This window comes from Haematobia irritans, chromosome 4, assembly GCF_050003625.1.
Source record: "Haematobia irritans isolate KBUSLIRL chromosome 4, ASM5000362v1, whole genome shotgun sequence".
Taxonomy (NCBI): Eukaryota; Metazoa; Arthropoda; class Insecta; order Diptera; family Muscidae; genus Haematobia; species Haematobia irritans.
The window spans coordinates 89,726,375-89,750,960 of record NC_134400.1 but is presented as its reverse complement, the minus strand read 5'-3'; the positions used below and the strand labels follow the sequence as shown (position 1 = coordinate 89,750,960).

Sequence of the window (24,586 nt, the reverse complement as noted above, 5' to 3'; positions counted from 1 at the left end):
AAATTGTGCCCGAAACACATTTTGTTTATATCGGAACATATGAAAAACATATTTTTCTAACAGTGTATGTACCCTCCACCATGGATTGCGTAGAAACTTCTACGAAAGACTGTCATCCACAATTTCAACTCACTCGGATCAAATTTGCTTCTCCAAAACCAAATCTCGGGATCGGTTTATATGGGGGCTATAAATGATTATGGACTGACATGGACCACTTTTGGCATGGTTGTTAAATATCATATACTACCACCACGTACCAAATTTCAAACAGATCGGATGAATTTTGCTTCTCCAAAAGGCACCGGAGGTCGAATCTGCCGATCGGTTTATATGGGAGCTATATATAATTATAGACTGATAGGAACCAATTCCTGCATGGTTTTTGGACACCATATACTAACATCACGTACCAAATTTCAACCGAATGGGAAGAATTGTGCTCTTCCAAGATGCTCCGGAGGTCAAATCTGGGGATCGGTTTATATGGGACCTATGTATAATTATGGACCGATATCGACCAATTTTTGCATGGGTGTTTGAGGCCATATATTAACACCACGTACCAAATTTCATCTGAATCAGATGAATTTTGGTCTTCCAAGAGGCTCCGGAGGTCAAATCTGGTGATCGGTTTATAGGGGGGCTATATAATTATGGACCGATATGGACCAATTTTTGCATGGTCATTAGAGACCATATACTAACATCATGTACCAAATTTCAGCCGGATCGGATGAACATTTAGTGTTAGTTTAGGAACATTACATGTTTGCACTTAAATATATTGTGTGTAAAAATTGTTTATATGGGAACATATGAAAAACATACACCCAGAAAAAAGCGCGTTCAAAACTAAAAAAATTAATGTTCACCAATTTAATTTATCCATTTTGTTTCCATTAATTTAAATTTTTGTGTGAAATAAAAAAAAATACTTGTTTCAGTAAAAAAAAATCCTAAACTGAAAGCAGTTAGGAATAGCTCATTAACTAGAATAAGGCATGACATTTTACTAATACTGTTTTCTTCGCGAGGTACAAGAATTTACTACTGAACAAGGATATTTTAAAGTTTGCCTTATCCGATTTCTAAACGTTTTATTTTTGCTTGCACTTCTTCAAATCAACAATTCAGATGGTAAACTGGTTTTCCTATAATAGAAAATTTTCTTTGCGTACTTTTAGGCAATACACGTGTGCGCTTGTAAAATCCTTTATATAGGGAAAATACTATATATATATATATATATATATATATATATATATATATATATATATATATATATATATATATATATATATATATATATATATATATATATATATATATATATATATATATATATATATATATATATATATATATATATATATAGATTGGTAGCCGTTTGTCTTTTATGAGCCTCTAATGTTTTTCGCACAATTGGATTTTGAGCACTTTTTGCAATTTTTGTATGGCCATAGCTCAACAAATACTGTGAATTCATTTTTAAGGTATTAAGCAATGTTATAGGTCTTAACTCGGCCAACAAAAATGTTGAATACATTAAGTCGGAAAATTTTCATCTTCATACACAAAACTGCAAAAATATGGATAAAATTACTACCTTTATCACCGATTTTTTTGGTTTTTTGAGTACAGCTCCCGAACTGTTGAAAATTTTACCAAACAGTCGATTGAAGAAATGAAGCCTACAAAATTATGAACAACTTTGAAGTGCATGCCAAATTCATATGACCACTCCTTGATATTGCTTTTGCAATTTTATTTCTTATTTTTCGTGTTTCGTATACGACACAGCAAAACAAATGCGTATTTGTAAAATCGTTGTTGTTAAAAAGAAAATTAATCACATTTTTTTGGCAAAATCCGTATCAAGGAGTGATTATGAATTTGGCATGTATTACAAAGTTCATGATTTTATAGGGTACATTTCTTCGAGCTATGGTGATACGAAAATTTGCAAAAAGTGCTCAAAATCGAATTTGGCGACAAAACTTTAGAGGCTCATAAAAGACGAACGGCAACCAATCTAGCAAAATCCATACATTACTTCTCTTTCCTCATCGAGTACTTTCGGCTGGGATAAGTGATTTTTTGTTTGGATTTGTTGTGTTGTACTGTGTAATTGAACACATTTCCTCATATTTCGAAGCATACATCGATACATTTCCAGATTTTCTCTATTTTAAAATTCCCACTTGTTGAACAATAATTCAATTTGACTGACAATCAAAGTGGCTATATGGCGGCGGCCATTGTTTTTTCTGTAATACTGAAACTACCTTCTTTAATATGCCTTGGAATCAACAAACTTTGATCCATGAAAAAAATGCCAATATTCAATTATTCAAAGTTAAAATCCAGCAAATAGCAGCAACAATAATTAATTCACTCAGTATCGTCAAATGCCAAAGCGACTCTTAAAAGATTTCCTAGTTGGTAGTGAGGAGGTATCTACAGCAGTGGATCGTCTACATCATGATTTAACTGAGGAACATGGTCCTAGGGCATGTGAGGCAGCTAACAAAGATTTTGGACTAATCCCTAAAGAACTAACGATAGAAAAAGAAAAATTGCCAAAATATAATTACCCTATTGCGGCAGCTCAAAAATGGCTAGCATGGTGTGATGTAAATGGCCGAAAACATTATTTTCCCTTGAAGACTATCCTTCCAAAGGTTCAGTGGCCAATAAGGGTACCGGCAAAACAATTACCTCGGGATGTTGTAGCAGATAGACGTAGAGAAATGTACGATCAAATAGACATAGGTAACGAATTAAAAAAGGCCGGTGTAACCAGTGAAGAGCTATTACCCACCGAGGAACAATTTTATGTGCTATCGGAGAATAATTTTAAACATTTTTTGCCTTTGAATTTTTTCGACGACTTTGACTATGATTGTCATACTCCAGAGGCATGGTTGCAGCTGGGGGAAGTACCTAATGATATGAGATATCCTTTACCAGCAAAAGCTTATCTACCTGCCAATCAAAGCCTTATGGAATATGCATGGCAAAATGCAGCTGTTAGTGACTACAATAGAAAAACTGAAAAATGGTCAGTTAGGATTTTAGCCAACGATTTTGTATATCAGGTGCCCCGCATACAGATCATGTTTCGGGCCGAAAATCCTTGGCTATTCGTGAAGCGTGTGAAACAAGCAGTGGAAGATCGTAATAAGGCGGAGTGTTTGTCCATGGTGGAATCCATAGTCAATTCTGTGCTCCAAAAAGATATGAGAGAAAATCATTATTATGCCCATTCCTTGGTGGATAAACTAATGGTTGGAGTACATACGGATAGTGATTTTTATTGGCAATTATACAATGAAGTGTACATGATCCACGAACGCTTAATGCTTCGCTATGAATTGAATAACTATTTGAAAAATTTCCCTCATGAGTTTCGAAAAATTTCAAGGGACATCATCGAAAAATCCCCACCAAAGGTCTTCCACTCTAGAGCTAGCGAATCTGAAATACGATCTCTAAAGTCTATGGCAATTCCCATATTCAGTAGAAGACATGAAGTATTGGCCTATTCATTGTACTACACACCAGAGGGGTATACTGCCATGGCTAATGTGGCTGGGGAATGTTTGTATATAGAATCCCTTAGAATTTTTATGTGTAATTTTAATAATCCGATGACTCTTTCGGATTTCCTAAAAAGCCAACAACAGCAAAGTACCCAAGTGTCGAACTATCTGAAAAATGAATGGCCCTCTAAAATCGCCTTTGGCATAACCAGTATCCTTCGGGTCTTGGGAAAGGGCTGGTTGGATATTCTCATTCGCCAATGGAGTGTTTATGAAATGTGCAAGATATTTCGTTTTGTAGTGCAAGTGAAACTTCGCATGGAAGAATCCATGCAGAATCTATTGGAGAAGTCCCTAAAAGATTTTTTCAACCTCCTTTGTGAGCCTTGTAAGCCATTCTTGAAATTGGATGACAATTATGAGTGGACAAGTGATTACATAATTTCTGAATTTCCCTTTCCCAAGGCTATATTTTCTTTAGTTATCAGTATAACAGAAGACATGGAGGTGGTATATTCCACACAACCCGAAGAATTTGCACCCGCTTTGAAGGAAGTCTTCAAAAAGAGCCTGGAAAAGACCAACGGAGTTAGGCAAGTGGATGCTGAGACTTTAACAAATCTTAAATTTCCTCCCAATCTCTATATACTCACCGTGGAACTCATCGAGTACCTGTACATACCCTACAATGATCTCTTGGAACAATGCTACCTCAAGGCCATTTCTCCTCTTCGTTCCTATGGGCGAAAATATAATCGCTTCATAGATTTCTACTTACTGCACATACCCACCTATATGGCTGAATATAAAGCCGCCCAAAAGCCTTCGCTGCAAGTGAAAAACGATATACTTGAGCATAAACGATGCAAGGAGGAGATGCGTACCATCTTACCAGATTCCATAACCCTTGGGCCCTTTCACATCATTGTGGAACCCATGAAACAGTATATGATAGGTAAACGTATAGAGCTTGTTAAACGCATATTCGAATACTATGTGGATCGTATGTACGATACCAATGATCGGTTACTCGAACGTTGTCGCCATATCTACAATCGCATCGATGAACGGCCTCAGAGTATTGAACATTTATTTGAGATACAAGATTTTGCCTCCACCATACCGGATCTGGTGGATCAATTAAGGGCCGATATACAAGTGATGTGGATGGAATACGATTTATTGGATAGCTTCTTTTATAATCTACCCGATCATCAATTCGCCATGAAATGGGAAGCCTATGCCTGGCCCAAAAATATACTCGATCGTTTGAGTACTCTTAGGGATGAACAGAAGCTTGACATGGAAGAGTTTAAGCGTTTACATTTAAGCGAATGCATTTGTTTCGAAGAACGTCTGGAGTCGCTCAATGATGAAATTCAACAATTTTCATTGCAATTTAATCCCAAGAAGGTTGTGGAGACAGCAGTGGAGGTAAGTAAATTGCGGGAAGAGTCAAGAGTTTCGGACAGGTGTATTATGCATGTTTCACGAGCATAATATTACTTTTTCATGCAGAATATGTAACATGTTTGTCGCAACCTTGTTATTTTCTCGGAGATTATATATCTGATTTCCGCAAGCATGTTATATTTGACGAGAAACCCAAAATGTTCAATGTTATCCGTGAAAAAGTAAAAAATGTGCTCTTAAAACATGATTGGTGAGTTCATATTCTTTCTCTGGGTGTGCTTACTTTTAACCTGCTGGAGAGAATCGTAATCCCATCACCCCATTTTATGCATTTAAAAGGAAGGAAGAGGGGGAGAGACAAGAGGTTCAAACCTAATTTTTGAACTGGCCATAATTGAGCTAAAAAAATTCACTTTTACTTTCTCTGGTACACGGACGAAAAAAAAACTGTTTTTCATATGTTTGGTGTAAAAATCATATGATTGGAACTAAAATGTTTAGCACATTATTTTTAAGTGCAAACATATAATGTCCCTAACATATGTGTTTGTGACATATATGTTAATATGTTACAACATATTATGTTTGGGAAATAACATTTGTTTAAATATAATATGTGCGGATGCGTTAGAAATTGCGTATAAAAATATATGTGTTTAGAAAGACACACTGAGACAGTATAAAGAATATCTAAAGATGGCGAATAATGAAAGACATCAACACAACACAGTGAGGCTAAAAGACCAACATGAAGGAATATGTAAAACGTAAATGTTCGTGATTGCTTGTTGACTTTTATATTTTGTTTATAAAAAAATATTTGCCGTATAACATTGTAATACATTATAAACAAGTTTTTTTATTTGTAATCCAACACAAGCATATTTATGGTATTTTGAGCTAAAAAAATTCGCTTTTACTTTCTCTGGTACACGAACGAAAAAAAAACTGTTTTTCATATGTTTGGTGTAAAAATCATATGATTGGAACTAAAATGTTTAACACATTATTTTTAAGTGCAAACATATAATGTCCCTAACATATGAGTTTGTGACATATATGCTAATATGTTACAACATATTATGTTTGGGAAATAACATTTTTGTAAATATAATATGTGCGGATGCGTTAGAAATTGCGTACAAAAATATATGTGTTTAGAAAGACACACCGAGACAGTATAAAGAATATCTAAAGATGGCGAATAATGAAAGACATCAACACAACACAGTGAGGCTAAAAGACCAACATGAAGGAATATGTAAAACGTAAATGTTCGTGATTGCTTGTTGATTTTTATATTTTGTGTATAAAAAAATATTTGCCGTATAACATTCTAATACATTATAAACAAGTTTTTTTTTATTTGTAATCCAACACAAGCATATTTATGGTATTTTGCTGCAAATAAAAAAATGGATTGGTGCCTTAAAGATATATATGCCTAAGGTGAAACATAATGTGTTTGAACAATAATAACAATATTTTGTGTGGATAAATCCTGAAAATACATATGCTTGAATGTGGCTGGGAGTATATGTTACAGAAATTTTTTGAGGGTGTAGTCATCGTTTTTAAACCCTAAACCACATAGTGGCCAGGGTATAACTTTGATCTGCCAAAAAAGTGCCTATTAGAAATATTGATTTTAGACCCCACAAAATATATACCGATCGACTCAGAATCACCTTCTCGAGTCGATCTAACCCTTGGTGTCCGTACGTCCGTCCATTTATTTGTTGTTCGCAGGATTTCGGTCGCAATTATTAACCGATTTTGATGAAATTTGGTATGTGGCATGTTTTTGGTACAGGGACGAACGCTTGTGAATTTGAACAAAATCGGATCAAATTTAGATAAAACACATATTCATTTACGTTCATTTACTAACCGATCGGCGTCAAATTTGCTACAAAGTAATCCAATTGACCATACTTTATAAAGAAATAAATATTGAAATATTGATATTGAAAATATATACCGATCGACTCAGAATCACCTCCTGAATCGATCAACCGCCGAACTGAACGGACATGTTTTTAATAGCGGATTATTTCATCGTAATAAGTACTTATTGCGAATTTCACGTGTGGTGCAAAATTAAACCACCATGCAGCGAAATTCAATGTCATCCACTGGGTTGCTAACTTCAGGGCCCAGTGGACGGGTATCGACTGAAGTTATAAATTTGGGCAGTGACCAAGAGTCAGACCCAATTAGTCGACCTGTAGACGGGTCGACAGGTGGCGACACTTTGGCAAGCATAAGCGTAGGAAGGCCTCTGGGGAGGGGGCTTAGACCCCCCAGAAAAATTTTAGCCCCCCCCAGAATTTGAAACTCTATTTATGATTTTCCATTTTTCAATAAATGTCAATAGTTTTTTTTTTAATTTTTATAAAAATTAAACAAGTATATACAATCGCACAAAGTTCCGCTAAAGACTTTCATGAACAATCGAATTACTTGGGTTGTGGTAGCAGTTGCCGATGGCAATGTTTCAAGTCAGATATTTATGAAATAAAGCTGTGGTTGAACTTATGATTGATTTAGTTTAGTCAATTTAATTAAACAAATAGTAATTGATATTAAAACTATTTTTTCATAAATTAATATCTTAATAATGCTGCGAAAAAGCGTCGCCAAAAAAGTAGTGAAAATGTTCTTTTTGGTGTAGAAGTGGTGCAAAATTGGCGGAGAAGCAATGAATGTAATATGAGCTTGTCATGGGACAAATGTCCAGCCGTTGCAATGAATTTGCATCACTTCTTAATGTGAGATCCGAATTCAGTGTTTTGAATGTGAATAAAAAAATTTTGTGATATTTTCCTAAATAAGTAATTTTTATATTGTTTTTATGATTTTAATGCATTCTGACGCTTGTTTGAAACGTTTTTCCTCTAACAATTTCCAAAATTATCGATTTTTCTATAATGGATTTAGCAGTTTTGTGGCAAAATTTGAATAATTTGTACCAATTTATTTATTCTTACTCCTTTTTTAAACTATTTGAAAAAAAAGAAAACAAAAAATTACACATTAAAATATGAAAAAAATCAAGTAAAAAAACTTCCTGTAGTTAAAATAATTGAGGACATTTTTGGAAATACTTTAGAACAACTCACAATTTTTTTGCTGGGAAAAGTGTGGAACTACTTTTAGTTGCTTTATTATAAATTAATTGACGAGTTATTTTGATGTCTAATTTTTTATTAAATTTTATGAAATAAAACATTAATTGAACCTATAAGTTCAGTCCATAAATTTTTAGCTAGGGGGGCTATAGCCCCCCCTAGGAAAATTGTCTAGCTACGCTAATGTTGGCAAGTCGAACCTTTACTAAGGTAACGACATCAAAAGGAGGTAATCCCTCACGAAAGAGATTCAAAGAACGCAGAAATGTTTTGTTTATCCTAAAGAAATTAGGATCTGTCGACCCAAGCACGTTGTCGGCTAAGCAAAGCGATTCCTTAAAATGGCCTCAAAGAATTCTTGAAACTGGCAAAAGGGAACGGTCACCGGATGAACTGCCATCCTCTAAACGGAATCAAAGATCATTTGCCTGAGTTGCAAAAGACAGCCTTGTGATGGCTATCATTAATAAAGGAGCATTGGACGGTATGGTTCCAAAGCAAAAATGGGGGGAAATTGAGAACGCGATGTCTGGTGTCTACTCACAGGTGCTGGAAAAGTTTCCCGGCCCAGATCCTCGACATCAAGAGGCTGGTTGGTATCAAGGACGATTTAAGCTAGTCGCATTTGAGGACCAGAGGTCTATAGAATGTTTTAAAGCTGCTCTGATACTAATTGGTGAAGTTTGGGAAGGAGCTGCACTAGAGTTAGTCGAGAAAAAAGACATACCGGCTAGACCAAGAGCACATGCGTGTATACCTGCAAACCCTTCTGACCCTGAATCTATTTTAAATAGACTGAAACGATGCAATCCAGATCTTCCAACAGCTGATTGGGTGTCACTCTAGACAAAAAAATTATATTTCGACAACACATTGAAAACACTTGCGATAAAGCAATGAAGGCATTCCGAGCCCTATGGCCACTTTTAAACAAACGCTCGTCACTCTCATTGAAAAACAAAAACCTATTATACACATGCGTTATAAGACCCGTAATATCTTTTGCATTACCAATCTGGTACGGTGCCGCAAAAACACATCTCAAGCGTTTACAAATTATCCAAAATAAATGTCTTAAACTGATTCACAATAAACCTTGGCGATACCCAACCTCGTCCTTACACCAGGACACCGGATACGAACTCATCATTCCCTTCATCAGTAAGCTCAATGAAAATTATTTTCAAAAACTTGCAGATAGCCCTTATGAAATACTAAGAGACTGTTATGAAATTACATAAGAAGTACTGTATTCTCATAAAACAAAAATATTGTAATACAGAAAATATTTACTCTATATTTTTAATATGTTTTAACTTTAATGTTAGTTTATACTATCAAATAAGGTTTTTGTTATCCTTTTTGCCTTAAAATTAATTATGTACATGAAACGGAAAACACAAAAGTCTGTACTAATACAATTGTTGAAATATCTAGTTGATAAAACTCAAACTGTAATATATACATTTCTTAACTCGATTATATGTACACCCTCAAAAAAAATCGCTTCTTTAACATATGTTCCAAACATATTTTGCAGGAAGCACATATATTATTGCATACTGCCGAAACATTAATATGTTTGTTTTATGTGAACATATTATATGTTTGGAAGCATTTTGAGCCAAAAATATTATATGCTTGGAAGAATTTTTCCCAAACACGATTGTGCTCATTGCCTAACATACTCGTAATTTTCACTTCCACGAAATTTTTTATTTCTTGGCTCCTTTTTCTGTAATACAAATAATGTTGAAGAAATTATTCACTTTTATAAATTTTTTAAATTTTACCTTTCGCCTGCACGGAGAATCGAACCGAGGACCATACAGTTTGTAAGCCAACACACTATCCACTGGGCTACGTAGCTGTTATAGTCACCAGTAGATAATTATCGTTTTAAGTTACATTTATATAGCATAGTTTGCAGCGCCCACGAGCCCATGCAAACATAACATTATTTAACAGAAACATACATTTGTTTGCCACGTGGAGCAGTGGTTAGCATGTCTGCCTTGCATGCAAAGGGTCGTGGGTTCAATCCCTGCTCCGACCGAACATTTTTTTTGTTTTTTTTTTTTTAATTTACACATTTATATTTATACTATATTAATTTTTTTAAATGAAACTTCGAAATGTGTGTTATTAAAGATTTATAGTCAGTAACAGTGCTTGATATAAACGAAATTGACTGATTTTTGGATAAAATATTATTTTTTATTGCAAAAATAACAATCTTGTAATAAAAAACTGTTTTTGTACAAAACTTTAAAATTTGGAAGGAATTCAAAAACTAACAAAAGAAGAACGTGGAGTCGAGTATAAACATACATACATAATTTTATAATATAAACATAAATTTATTTAGGAGTGAACAGTTTTTTACTAGCATTTAACACCATCGCTCTAAAATTCCTTTTATTTTTCTTTAATAATTCATTTTAAAGAAAATAAACTTTTTAAATTGTTTTAGCTGTAAAACTCGAACTTAATGCCCGCTTTTATATTTGATGGTGTCCGTCAACTCCTCGTGGACTACTTTTTAATAAAGAGGAACTAAAGTTTGTTTTTTTTACATTTTACTGTGTAATTTTTCACTATTTCCTCCTTATTTCATTTTACTGTCCCAACTCTAAAAAGAGTATAGTGCCCTTTCGTTATTTTTATGAAGACCCCTGATTTCTTTTAACGAACCAAGAAAAAAAATTGTGCCCATAATGCCAAAATGATAAACAAAACATATGTCCACACATACATAAAATGCTGCTCTCAAGGCGAAAACATAAGCTGTTTGTTTTTCAAATGTCTATTCTCTTGGTTCAGAATGTATATTCTCTTTATTCAAATTAAATAATATTTAGACTTAAACATAACAAATTTTTGGCCTTATCATAAAACAGTTTTCCGAAACAACATACAAGCGGTTTCACAGAAATTGTTCTCTTTTGACTCTTTTGCTGTGTTATATTGATATCTTTCGTCAACTCTCCCAGTTTCCATCTCTATTTCTCTCTATACTCTCTCTGTCGCTTTGAATAAAATATCACAACATATGTATGTTTAGTCGAAATTTGTAAATTTATATATGTTTGTATTCACACATATGATTTTTATGAAACATTGATGCCCCAAACATAATATATTCTAACATATTAACATAGATGTCCCAAACATTTAGTGTTAGTTTAGGAACATTACATGTTCGCACTTAAATATATTGTGGTTTAAAATCGTGCCCGAAACACATTTTGTTTATATCGGAACATATGAAAAACATATTTTTCTAACAGTGTAAAAACATTGGATTAATAAATATTTGAATTGAAATAAAACTATATAAGATATTGGGGGCGCAATATATAAATTTTTTGATTGAAATTTATTGCCCATATCAATTAATAATTTAATTGAATCAATCAAATAGTTGATTGATTTTTGTCGCGAAATTTTAATTGATTCAAGTAAAACTGTGATTGAATTTTATGTCAAAAATCAATCACATTTTTAATTGATTCAATCACACAATTAATTGATTCCGTGACAGAATTCAATTAAAATTTTAATTGAAAATCGTGTTGGTTTTCAATCAAAATGGGTGATTGATACTATCATTTTCGTGATTGAAGACATTTCAATTAAAAAAAATGATTGAATCCGCGAGTTTCGTGATTGAAATAAAAAAAAAAAAATTGTGTGAATACAAATTTATTTTCTACACCCTCACAAAAAATCGCTTCTGTAACATATACTCCCAAACATATTTTGCTTCAAGCATATACATTTTTGGGTATTGCCCAAACATTTATATGTTTGATCTCTACCAATATATAACATGTTTGAAAGCATATTGGTCTAAACAATATATGTTTGGGTAGTCTAAGTTCCAAACATTTTGTATTTTTGCATCCAAATTCAATAATGTTGTCTTCCAAAAAACAATATGTTATTATGTGACCATATAATATGGTTGGAAGCCTTTTGCACCCAAAAATATTATAAAGGGTGATACGGTCAAAATTTGGTCAAGGGAAAACGCGTGTAAATCGGTGAAATCGTTTATTTAAAAAATCAAATTAAATTTCTTTTTCATGTTCAATTAGTATAAAATTCAGGAAAAATATTCAGTAAGGCTTTCGCTTTTCCAAATCCAAATTGCAGAGCCTCACGATTGACACCTGCCATCAGATTTTGTACAGCCACCTTGTCCACCTTCTTCGCCGCAGAAAGCCAGTTTGCCTTGAACTGCTGCTCGTCCTCAGCAGTTTTTTTGGTCTTCTTTAAGTTCCGCTTGACAATATGCCAGTATTTCTCAATTGTGCGGAGCTCTGGCTGTTGGGAGGGCTCTTGTCATTGGGAACCACCTGCACGTTGTTGGCGGCGTACCACTCCATGGCCTTTTTACCGTAATGGCAAGATGCCAAATTCGGCCAAAACAGTACGGAACAACCGTGTTTCTTCAGGAAAGGCAGCAGACGTTTATTCAAACACTCTTTCACGTAAATTTCTTGGTTGACAGTCCCGGAAGCTATGAAAATGCTGCTTTTCAAGCCACAGGTACAGATGGCTTGCCAAACCAGATATTTCTTTGCGAACTTTGACAGTTGTATGTGCTTGAAAATATCTGCTACCTTTCCCCTTCCTTTTGCCGTATAAACCTCCTGTCCCGGAAGCTGCTTGTAGACGGCTTTGACGTAGGTTTCCTCGTCCATTACCACGCAGTCAAACTTCGTCAGCATCGTCGTGTACAGCCTCCGGGATCGCGCTTTGGCCGTCGTATTTTGTTTATCATCGCGATTTTGAGTCACTACCTTCTTGTAAGTCGATAGTCCGGCTCGTTTTTTGGCTCGATGCACGGTTGTAGACGATACACCCAGCTTATTTGCGGCATCTCGGAGAGAGAGGTTAGGGTTTCGCTTGAAACTACCGGCAACTCTCTTTGTCATCTCAGCGGCTTCTGGTTTTCGATTTCCCCCCGATCCAGACATCCTGGCTGTCGACAAACGTTCCCCAAACACTTTAATTACATTTGTAACGGTTGATTTGGCAACTTTTAGCGATTTTGCTAGCTTTGCGTGCGAGTAGCTCGGATTTTCGCGATGCGCGAGCAAAATTTTGATACGCTGCTCTTCTTGCTTGGACGGCATTTTGACAACTGAAGAGTGAATTCCAAAATCAAAATAGGAGCAACATTCTACACACACACACCTTCAAAATGAGGGGTGTTCAGGTTTTTTAAATGCAAAATTGAAAGAAATACGTCAAGTTTATATTGACCAAATTTTGACCGTATCACCCTTTATGCTTAAAAAAATCTCTCCCAAACAATATTGTGCTCAAAATTTTATTTATTTATTTATATATTTACAATCATAATGAATTATGAAAATAAACAGGTAATATAGGTGCTAACAACATAGGTTTTCGACCTGAATGCTCAAAATTTTGTTTCTGCCCAATTGTATATTCCCCGACATCTTTCTCACTTCCACGATATTTTTTAGTTCTTAGCACCTTTTTCTGTAATACAAACATTGTAGAAGAAATTATTCAATTTTATGATTTTTTATACCCTCCATCATAGGATGGGGGTATATTAACTTTGTCATTCCGTTTGTAACACATCGAAATATTGCTCTAAGACCCCATAAAGTATATATATTCTGGGTCGTGGTGAAATTCTGAGTCGATCTAAGCATGTCCGTCCGTCCGTCCGTCCGTCCGTCCGTCCGTCCGTCCGTCTGTTGAAATCACGCTAACTTCCGAACGAAACAAGCTATCGACTTGAAACTTGGCACAAGTAGTTGTTATCGATGTAGGTCGGACGGTATTGAAAATGGGACATATCGGTCCACTTTTACGTATAGCCCCCACATAAAGGGACCCTCAGATTTGGCTTGTGGAGCCTCTAACAGAAGCATATTTCATCCGATCCGGCTGAAATTTGGTATATGGTGTTGGTATATGGTCTCTAACAATCATGCAAAAATTGGTCCACATCGGTCCATAATTATATATAGCCCCCATATAAACCGATCCCCAGATTTGGCTTGCGGAGCCTCAAAGAGAAGAAAATTTCATCCGATCCGGCTGAAATTTGGTACATGATGTTGGTATATGGTCTCTAACAACCATGCAAAAATTGGTCCACATCGGTCCTTAATTATATATAGCCCCCATATAAACCGATCCCCAGATTTGGCTTGTGGAGCCTCTAAGAGAAGCACATTTCATCCGATCCGGCTGAAATTTGGTACATGGTGTCGGTATATGGTCTCTAACAATCATGCAAAAATTGGTCCACATCGGTCCATAATTATATATAGCCCCCATATAAACCGATCCCCAGATTTGGCTTGCGGAGCCTAAAAGGGAGGTAAATTTCATCCGATCCGGCTGAAATTTGGTACATGATGTTGGTATATGGTCTCTAACAACCATGCAAAAATTGGTCCACATCGGTCCATAATTATATATAGACCCCATATAAACCGATCTCCAGATTTGGCTTGCGAAGCCTCAAAAAGAAGCAAATTTCATCCGATCCGCCTGAAATTTGGTACATGATATTGGTATATGGTCTCTAACAACCATGCCAAAATTGGTCCACATCGGTTCATAATTATATATAGCCCCCATATAAACCGATCCCCAGATTTGGCTTGCGAAGTCTCCAAGAGAAGCAAATTTCATCCAATCCGGTTGTAATTTGGAACATGGTGTTAGTATATGATCTTTAACAACCGTGCCAGAATTGGTCCATATCGGTCCATAATTATATATAGCCCCCATATAAAACGTTCTCCAGATTTGACCTCCGGAGCCTCTTGGAGGAGCAAAATTCATCCGATCCGATTCAAATTAGGAACGTGGTGTTAGTATATGGTCGCTAACAACCATACCAAAATGGTTGCCACTAGAGCCAAAAATAATCTACCAAAATTTTATTTGTATAGAAAATTTTGTCAAAAATTTTATTTCTATAGAAAATTTTGTCAAAATTTTATTTCTAGAGAAAATTTTGTTAACATTTTATTCGGTTCATCATAAAATTTTCATCATTGTCAAAATTTTATTTCTATAGAAAATTTTGTCAAAATTTTATTTCTATAGAAAATTTTGTTCAAATTTTATTCGGTTCATAATCATGGTTGCCACTCGAGCCAAAAATAATCTACCCAGATTTTATTTCTATAGAATATTTTGTCAAAAGTTTATTTCTATAGAAAATTTTGTTAAAATTTTAGTTCTGTAGAAATGTTTGTCAACATTTTCTTTCCATAGGAAATTTTGTCAAAATTTTTAATTCTATAGAAAATTTTGTTAAAATTTTATTTCTGTAGAAAATTTTGTCAAAATTTTATGTCTACTTTGTCAAACTGAATTATATACGTATTGGATCGATCTTTTTTGATTTAATATATACCACGTATGGACTTACATACAATTTAGAAGATGGTGTTAGGAGGTTTTAAGATACCTTGCCATCGGCAAGCGTTACCGCAACTTAAGTAATTCGATTGTGGATGGCAGTGTATAGAAGAAGTTTCTACGCAATCCATGATGGAGGGTACATAAGCTTCGGTCTGGCCGAACTTACGGCCGTATATACTTGTTTTATTTTAATTTTACCTTTTGCCGGACGGGGATTCGAACAGCGGACCACACAGTTTGTAAGGATCAAAGAAGTAGCTGATCAATTGCCCAAGGAGAAATAAAATGTTAATTTTGTAATAACAAGCAACAACCACCAACTTAATTCAATATCGCTCCCCGTTAAATAGCGCTCCAAGCTACTAAACACATATATGTTTATAGGCTATTTCTAAATTAATATATGTTTGCATCCAAGCATATTATATTTACAAACATTTTATGTCCCAAACATAATATGTTCTAACATATTAACATATATGTCCCAAACATGTTATGCTAGTTTATGAACATTATATGCTTGCACTCAAAAATATTGTGTTTAAAAATTTGTGTTCCAAACATATAATGTTTATAGCCAAACATATGAAAAACAGTCTTTTTCATCCATGTACGTTATGTACGTTGCATTTTCATATGTTTTAAGATAATAAAGCACATAGGACTATTATTTTTTGTAAATTCTGTTTAAATTTAACGAAATAGGGTAAATAGACTATAGCTCTTAATATCAAACATTTCCGATTCCGATTGAGACAAAGCTCCCATAAACATGTAACCCTCAATGTTTCTTAAATATGGAACTGCGGTTTATCTCCCAAACCTATATCAATGTGGTTTAGGGTATGACATAGTCGGCGCTGCCCGACTTTCTACTTTACTTACTTGTTCAATTTAAAGTTGGGTGTATAGAAACGTATCGCATAATCCGGAAAACCCGATATCTAGGTTGTGGTCTATACAGAATCCTGGCAATAAATGTTATTTATACTACGGCCTTATTAGGCTCGAAATCGAAATTTTGAACTAAAGTATCTTTAACAAATCTCAAGTGTTCATAGTGATAAGTATCGCTACGGTTCAGAATTTTGAAAAAGCGCACAAAAAGTGTCACTGTAAGGTATTTGACATACATTTACGACGTCTTTTACCATGCGTCAAAAACGTCGTAAACCTTCGTAAATACAAAATAAGAACTTGAAAAATATAAAATTTTTAGAATCAGTTATTCCATACTTCTTTTTACAGTTATTGTATTTACGAGTGCCTTTTCTTTATAGAAAAAGAGTACGAAAATACTAATATTGGCCAGAGTCGAATATTGAAACATGCAAAAGCAAACTTTGTACCAAATTTTAAAGGCGTACTTTTGCCAGTTTCAGACGTTTTTCAAATGCCTGGTTCTTTGAAAAAAAAATGCACTTTCTTTTGAATAACATTTTTAAAACATTTTTGTAAACAATTCTTCATTCATCAATATGGCGTTTTCATACTACACAGAAAAAAAGTGTCTCGTAAATTTAAGAAGATTTTTACAAGAATTTTCCAGAATTTTAGTTAATTTTTCGTATCTTCAACGAAAATTAACTGGATTTTGAGACATATATTGGCGTTTGTTTATTAAATGTTTTAAATGAAAGTTATTAATAATTTATCGGTAGTTTAGAAAAAAGTTATTAAGAATATTTAGGAAAATATGTTGAAATTGAAAGTGTATTGAAATTTTTATTATTCAATGTAAAAAATTAATATTCAATTCCAGATGAATTTGGAAAATTTTTGTTATATCTCAGCGTATAGTTTATTCATAAATTGGTAAGTATTTTTTTTAATACGACTTTCTTTTAAAAAGAATATTTTTATATGTATATTATTTGTTAATTTTTTTTTTTTTTTGGAAACCAGTTTAATGTTTTTCTTTGTTGAGAATTGGTAAGTTTTCTTTTAAAAATTGGCTTTATTTCAACTAGAATATTTACGTTTTTGTGACCTATTTTTTACAGGTTTTTAATACCTTATTTTAGTATTTCTTTAATCAAATTTTTTGGAAACCAATGTAATATTTTTAATGTAAAAACAAATATTTAATTTCAGAATAATCCCTTAAAAATTTGGACAAATTTTTAGTACTCCTTTGCCTGTAATTTAATAGTGAATTGGTAAGGATTCTTTAACTTTCTTTTAACCCTGGACAGTCTCCTTATTTTTTGTACATTAACGTCATCCTTCGTCATTTTGACTACGGCTGATTTCAAGACGCTATAATTTTCATCGTGAGCGAAAAAATGAATCAAACTTGAATTTATTTTCTTATTCAATTTGGTTTTAAGTACACTGAAAAAAAGCATGCCCGGTTCCAAAGATTTTGTCTTTACTTTAAAAATTTTGGTATTGATTCCGAGCCAAAGAAGCGGAGAATACAAGTAAGGATACTTTTAAGTCACAATTCTCTTTTAAATTTGGGTTTTGAGTACTTGCTTCTAGGAAACAAATTTTAATTGTTCGATTTTTCAGCTTTTTTTCTTCATATGCTATCAAAGTCCTTTAAAAACGAGTTAACGACAACTTTATTTTCCAAATTAAGACTTGACTTCCAGTAGAAATTATAATATGTTTCAAGTAATAAACGTCTTTAAAATGAAGTGTTGAAAATATGTCCTATATTTGAACGATTTTTTGCTTTGTAGTCCAGATGCAAAAAGGCAACAAATTTAAAGACAATTTCATTAAATTTAAAGAATTTTTCTGAATTATTAAAGTCAAGTTGACCTTAGCCCAAACATTTTTTCTTTCATGTTATGATACCCATTTTTAAGTGAAATCACTTAATTATAAGGATAATACGACTTCATTGAAAAGTTTATTGACTTTTGGACAAGGAAAAAAACTTTCTGATAGAGAATTGCGTCTTCCGTGCCAAGCAAAATTTGCATTCGTATTTTAAAGACATGAAATCTTTGACCTCACGACAATGTTTTTTTCAGTGTAGTATAAAACAAAAATTCATAAAACGGTCGAATTAGTATAACTTAAATTTACCATTTCCCAATAGACTAAAATGCATTTTAAATCGAAAATGAAATTACGTGTCCTCATTTTGACGAATGATGACTGTCTAGGGTTATCAAGAATATTTGGTTTTTTATGCATATTATTATTTTTTTTATTAGACTTTTTGAAAACCTATTTAATAATTTTATTTAATGTAAAAAATAAATATTTAATTTCAGAATAACCCAAATAAGTGTGGACAACTTTTTATATTTCCGATCAGCGTACAATTTAATAGAGAATTGTTAAGTTTTATATTAAAACTTTGGCTTTCTTTCAACTAGGATATTTATTTTATTATATCCTTCACATCGATAACAACACAGTTTTATGACTTTATATAGAATACTTCATTATTTCTCTAATTGTTTCAGGTACAAATTTTATGAGCTACGTTTTCCAAAGAAAAGTTGAATTCCTTACACCATTTGATAAAATTCCCCAAATATGGTAAGTTACAAGCTAAAATGAAGAATTAAAAATTATATTTCATTACATGGTAATTTTTAACAATTTTCATTACCGTTTCCATTTTTTCCAGCAAGATATGTGAAAAAATTACATACGATGAATAAAAAACGGATAAGCCAAAATGTCCAAACAGCGAGTTCAAATGAACTACTCTCTGTTCCACGTGGTCATAATTTTTATTCACAAAAACATTGTATTAAGAACTTTCATCATAAGTTTTTATAATAAAGTACTTTTGCTTAAAGAAAGTTTAATTTTAATGTATGAAAATTTTCATAATAGTAAAACGGTTTGTTGTTCCTTTAATTATTTAATTTCTCTGTACTGTGGAATGATTGATTTAAAAATAGTTTAGTCGTCGACATTTTAAATAAACTGTTAACCAATTTTTATTATCGGGTTTCCCACAAAATAAGCAAGTAAACCAAAATAATACTGACTTTTTATCCTGGTAGGGGTATATAAATCTTATAGTGTTGTAAAAATGAACTAAAATACAATGTTATAGATTAACTAAAATTTAAGAGAATTATGAACTAGACAAGTTGAAAAAATCTTAAGGGCGAAATCATGGTCAATATTACTACAGGTTAGGTCATTTTGCAATGGGAAAGGGTTCACTGTTTTTTCAGTGTAAGGGATGTTAAACAATTGTTTTAAATAAAATCTAAGTAAGCATTTACTGCTATTTTTTAAATTTTTCTTTCCATATTTTAGGCGCCACAACTATTGGCTGGATAACATTATGATTTCGGAAGGAATCACAAAAAAGCACAACAAAATGTGGCACTAAAGTGTCAACGCTTAAAAAAGTGGCGAATTTGACACTAAAGTGGCATAACGGTAACAATGCTGATAAAATATAATATACTAACCGATTTTTTAAAACTGGAGGACCATTTCTTAAAAAATATCACATTTACTTCGAAAATCAACTATATTCTGCACTTATCTTTAAGAGAGAGAGAGAGAGAGTGTCATGTATTGTGTACTTAAATTTCTTTGACCGATTTTTGATAACATTTTGATAAAAAATTTAATAAAATTTGATCAAATGTCAATTTGGTAATATGCAGGTGTAAAATGGTCCGCTTTAGAAACAACTAAATAAAACGTTTCCTCAATTTTTATACCCTTCAACACTACTGTGGTACAGGGTATAATAAGTTTGTGCATTTGTATGTAACGCCAAGAAGGAGTAATCATAGACCAACATTTTAGTATACGGATCGGCTTAGAATTAAATTCAGAGTCTGTCTGTCTATCTGTCCGTCCGTCTGTCTGTCTGTTGATGTATTTTTGTGTGCAAAGTACAGCTCGTAGTTTTAGTCCAATTGTCCTAAAATTTGTTATAGGGTCCTGTTTCGGCTCAAAGACGATCCCTATTGATTTTGGAAAAAATCGGTTCAGATTTAGATATAGCTGCTATATATATTTTTCACCGATCTGGTCATAATTGGCGTGTATATCAACCGATCTTCCTCAAATTCCGTACATCCGAATATTTTCTGAGTCTCGAAAAACTTGAAAAATATCAGCCAAATCGGTTCAGATTTGGATATATCTCCCATATATAGCTTTCGCCCGATTTACACTCATATGACCATAGAGGCCAATTTTTAACTCCGATATAGTTGAAATTTTGCACAGGGAGTAGAATTAGCATTGTAGCTATGCGTGCTAAATTTGGTTGACATCGGTTCAGATTTAGATATAGCTCCCATATATATGTTTTTCTGATTTCGACAAAAATGGTCAAAATACCAACATTTTCCTTGTTAAATCGCCACTGCTTAGTCGAAAAGTTGTAAAAATTACTCTAATTTTCCTAAACTTCTAATACATATATATCGAGCGATAAATCATAAATAAACGTTTGCGAAGTTTCCTTAAAATTGCTTCAGATTTAAATGTTTCCCATATTTTTTTCTACTAAAATTGTGTTCCACCCTAGTGCATTAGCCAACTTAAATTTTGAGTCTATAGATTTTGTAAAAGTCTATCAAATTCTGTCCACATCGAGTAATATTTAAATGTATGTATTTGGGACAAACCTTTATATATAGCACCCAACACATTTGACGGATGTGATATGGTATCGAAAATTTAGATCTACAAAGTGGTGCAGGGTATAATATAGTCGGTCCCGCCCGACTTTAGACTTTCCTTACTTGTTTTACTTTAAAAATGTCTGGCAAGAATGAGTTTCCTCTCCCGTGCAAATATTAAAAAAATTAAGTACCTATTTAGGGACCAACCTCTACCTCCAAATTTCATAAAATTGGAAACTTTTTATTTTCGAAAACCTTCCCAACCAGATATCGAAAAATCACCTACTCCATATTCATTTCATAACCTCCCCTACACATTCCAAGTAAATTGAATAAGTTGAATTGAATTTTTCACTTTTTCAAAGAGGAGATCCCCTTCCCCGAGCACATATTGAAAATCGTTTATTCGACTTCTTCCCTGTAAATTTCAAGTAAATCTGAAAAGTCAATTTTTTGTTGAATTCTTTTTGAGAAGGGACGTCCCCTTCCTCCATGAAATATCGACACCTAAAGTACGGAATTTTCGTCTAGACACCACCCTCAACATCCTTGAATAATTTCAAGTAAATAATTTGCCACACAGTAATCTAATCTACCACCCTTTAATTGTGCAACATTTAATTGAAATAGAATCAGATTTAGCTATAGCTCCCATATATATGTATCGCCCGATTTTACCAAATTTGGTCATAAAACCCTTATTTATCTAAGTTTGCCAAATCTAATTTTCTATAATAATTACTATATGTACAAAAAATCATAGAAATTAATTCAGATTTAAATATAGCTCACATATATATGTATCTCCAGATTTTCCAAAATTTGGTCATAATTAGAGGTGTGCGCGTGACACGAAATTCTCGTGAGTCTTGAACAAAATTTAAAGCAACTCTCGTGAATGTGCGTGAATGGGACTAAAATAAATATGTCGTACGTGAGCGTGTGGAGAAATAAAATCGGTTCGTGAATGTGCGTGAATAAAATTTCTGCAAAATCACGCTCACGAAAATAATCAAGATTTAATTCACGCTCGTATGTTAACTGAAATTAATTTAATTCTCGAACTGTATTCTATTTTTGAATTTTGTTACCTTGGTTGATTTCCGTTTGGAAAATATCATGAGTCTCGTGAATTTGTCGTGAATCACGTGAATTGTCGTGAACCGTGCGTGAACGTGAGTCTTTAAAAGTAGTTCGTGCGTGAGTACTGTTTTTCATTTCATGAATGTGCGTGAGTGGGATTGGCTACCACACGTATCGTGCGTGAATAAATATTTTGCTTCGTGAATGTGCGTGAGTGTGAGATAAATTTCAGTCACGCGCACACCTCTAGTCATTATGGCTTTATTTATTAACCGATCTTACTCATATTTAGCACAAAGTAACCATCTGTGGTATCAACTAAACCTGCGAAATATCATCCAAATTGGTTCCGTGGACTATTTAGTGTATCCAAATTAGATTTAATATTCCCATGGGAAACCACTCCTAATATTATACCTAATGTGTAAACTCTTTCGTTTAAATAGGTGAAGAAAACCTGGAAAATTATACAAGACTTACAGAGATTGGGCGAAACGCTGCGCTACCGCCAGGAACTCTTTGAGCTGGAAGAGTTTTCGCTTGAATTTCTAGAAAACATAGTTGAAGGTTTCTTGCCATATAAAATTCTTTGGTATGCCTGTCAGGACCTTGTCAAATTGGAAGAAGCAACAGTTGGCAATCCAATTGCCAATGTAGAACTGGACGATGTTTGGGATGCCATGCAGGTTATAAATAAGTCATTACATGAAACATTGGAAGTTTTTAGTGAAAAACCAGAAATTCAAAATGTAGCCCACTATTTTCTTCAAGTCATGAAGGAATTTCTTCCGAAATATAATGCCATCAAAGACTTGAAAAATGATAATTGGCTCCATTTGCACTGGCAAGAGTTGGGTTTGCGTTCCGGTATGGACATTAAATTCTCCATGGCTATGAATTTCCAATATTGCATGCGTAAAGGTATTATGGAACACTTAGAATTGGTTCATGATATATCGATAAAAGCTACAAATGAGGCCGATGCTATACGAAAAGCTTGGGAAGAAGAAGAAATGCGTAAAGAACAGGAAAGACAAGCCATAATAATGCGTAAGGCCATGCGAAAATGTCGACGAGATATTTTGTAAATTGATTTATTTTTGTAGATCCTACTAACATTAGCAAAAAAAAATAAATATGTCAAAAAATTTTATTAGTTCAATAAGGTTTCTATTTATATTCCAGGTTAAATGACCTCGTAATAATGAATTGTTTGTATTGGATTGATGCAATGTGTGTGACTCCTCGGCCAATAGCTACTTCATTTAATTCGTCGTCCATCTCTAAGAGTTACCATTTTCATATCCTAATCAGAGCGAAAGTTAAAATCTGGTGGGCCAACACCTACCTATACTTTGGTCGGCCGAACCAGATACATAATTTCCGTGAAAATAACATGGTTGCGACAAAGTAACATTTTGCTCGCTAAAAAGTAACATTTTGCTCGTGAAACAAGTTTGAGGTGATCATATTCCATCTCTGGTTGTGGTGTGATAGAACTCATAAATTGTGTGAACAAATTCATGAAATAAACAAGTAAGGAAAGTCTAAAGTCGGGCGGGGCCGACTATATTATACCCTGCACCACTTTGTAGATCTAAATTTTCGATACCATATCACATCCGTCAAATGTGTTGGGTGCTATATATAAAGGTTTGTCCCAAATACATACATTAAATATCATTCGATTTGGACAGAATTTGATAGACTTTTACAAAATCTATATACTCAAAATTTAAGTTGCCTAATGCACTAGGGTGAAACACAATTTTAGTAAAAACAAGTAAGGAAAGTCTAAAGTCGGGCGGGGCCGACTATATTATTCCCTGCACCATTTTGTAGATCTAAATTTTCGATACCATATCACATCCGTCAAATGTGTTGGGTGCTATATATATTAAGGTTTGTCCCAATACATACATTTAAATATCACTCGATTTGGACAGAATTTGATAGACTTTTACAAAATCTATAGACTCAAAATTTAAGTTGGCTAATGCACTAGGGTGGAACACAATTTTAGTAAAAAACAAGTAAGGATTTACACTCCTTTGCCTCTGTGGACAAAGGAGTGTAAATCGGGCGAAAGCTATATATGGGAGCTATATCTAAATCTGAACCGATTTGGATGATATTTTGCAAGTTTTTCGAGACTCATAAAATATTCGGATGTACGGAATTTGAGGAAGATCGGTTGATATACACGCCAATTATGACCAGATCGGTGAAAAATATATATGGTAGCTATATCTAAATCTGAACTGATTTTTTCCAAAATCAATAGGGATCGTCTTTGAGTCGAAACAGGACCCTATACGAAATTTTAGGACAATCGGACTAAAACTGCGAGCTGTACTTTGCACACAAAAATACATCAACAGAAAGACAGACAGACGGACAGACAGACAGA

The 24,586-nt window shown here is 33.6% G+C and overlaps 1 protein-coding gene across 1 annotated transcript; it reads left to right on the top strand.

Moving 5' to 3' along the window:
• The first annotated feature begins 2,376 nt into the window (after positions 1-2,376).
• On the top strand, positions 2,377-23,301 carry sac (sterile affecting ciliogenesis). The gene is made up of 2 exons (XM_075307661.1): positions 2,377-4,979; positions 22,623-23,301. Exons 1-2 carry the CDS (start codon positions 2,412-2,414, stop codon positions 23,262-23,264), a joined length of 3,210 nt encoding a protein of 1,069 aa, XP_075163776.1. The 5' UTR covers positions 2,377-2,411; the 3' UTR covers positions 23,265-23,301.
• Positions 23,302-24,586: the final 1,285 nt, after the last annotated feature.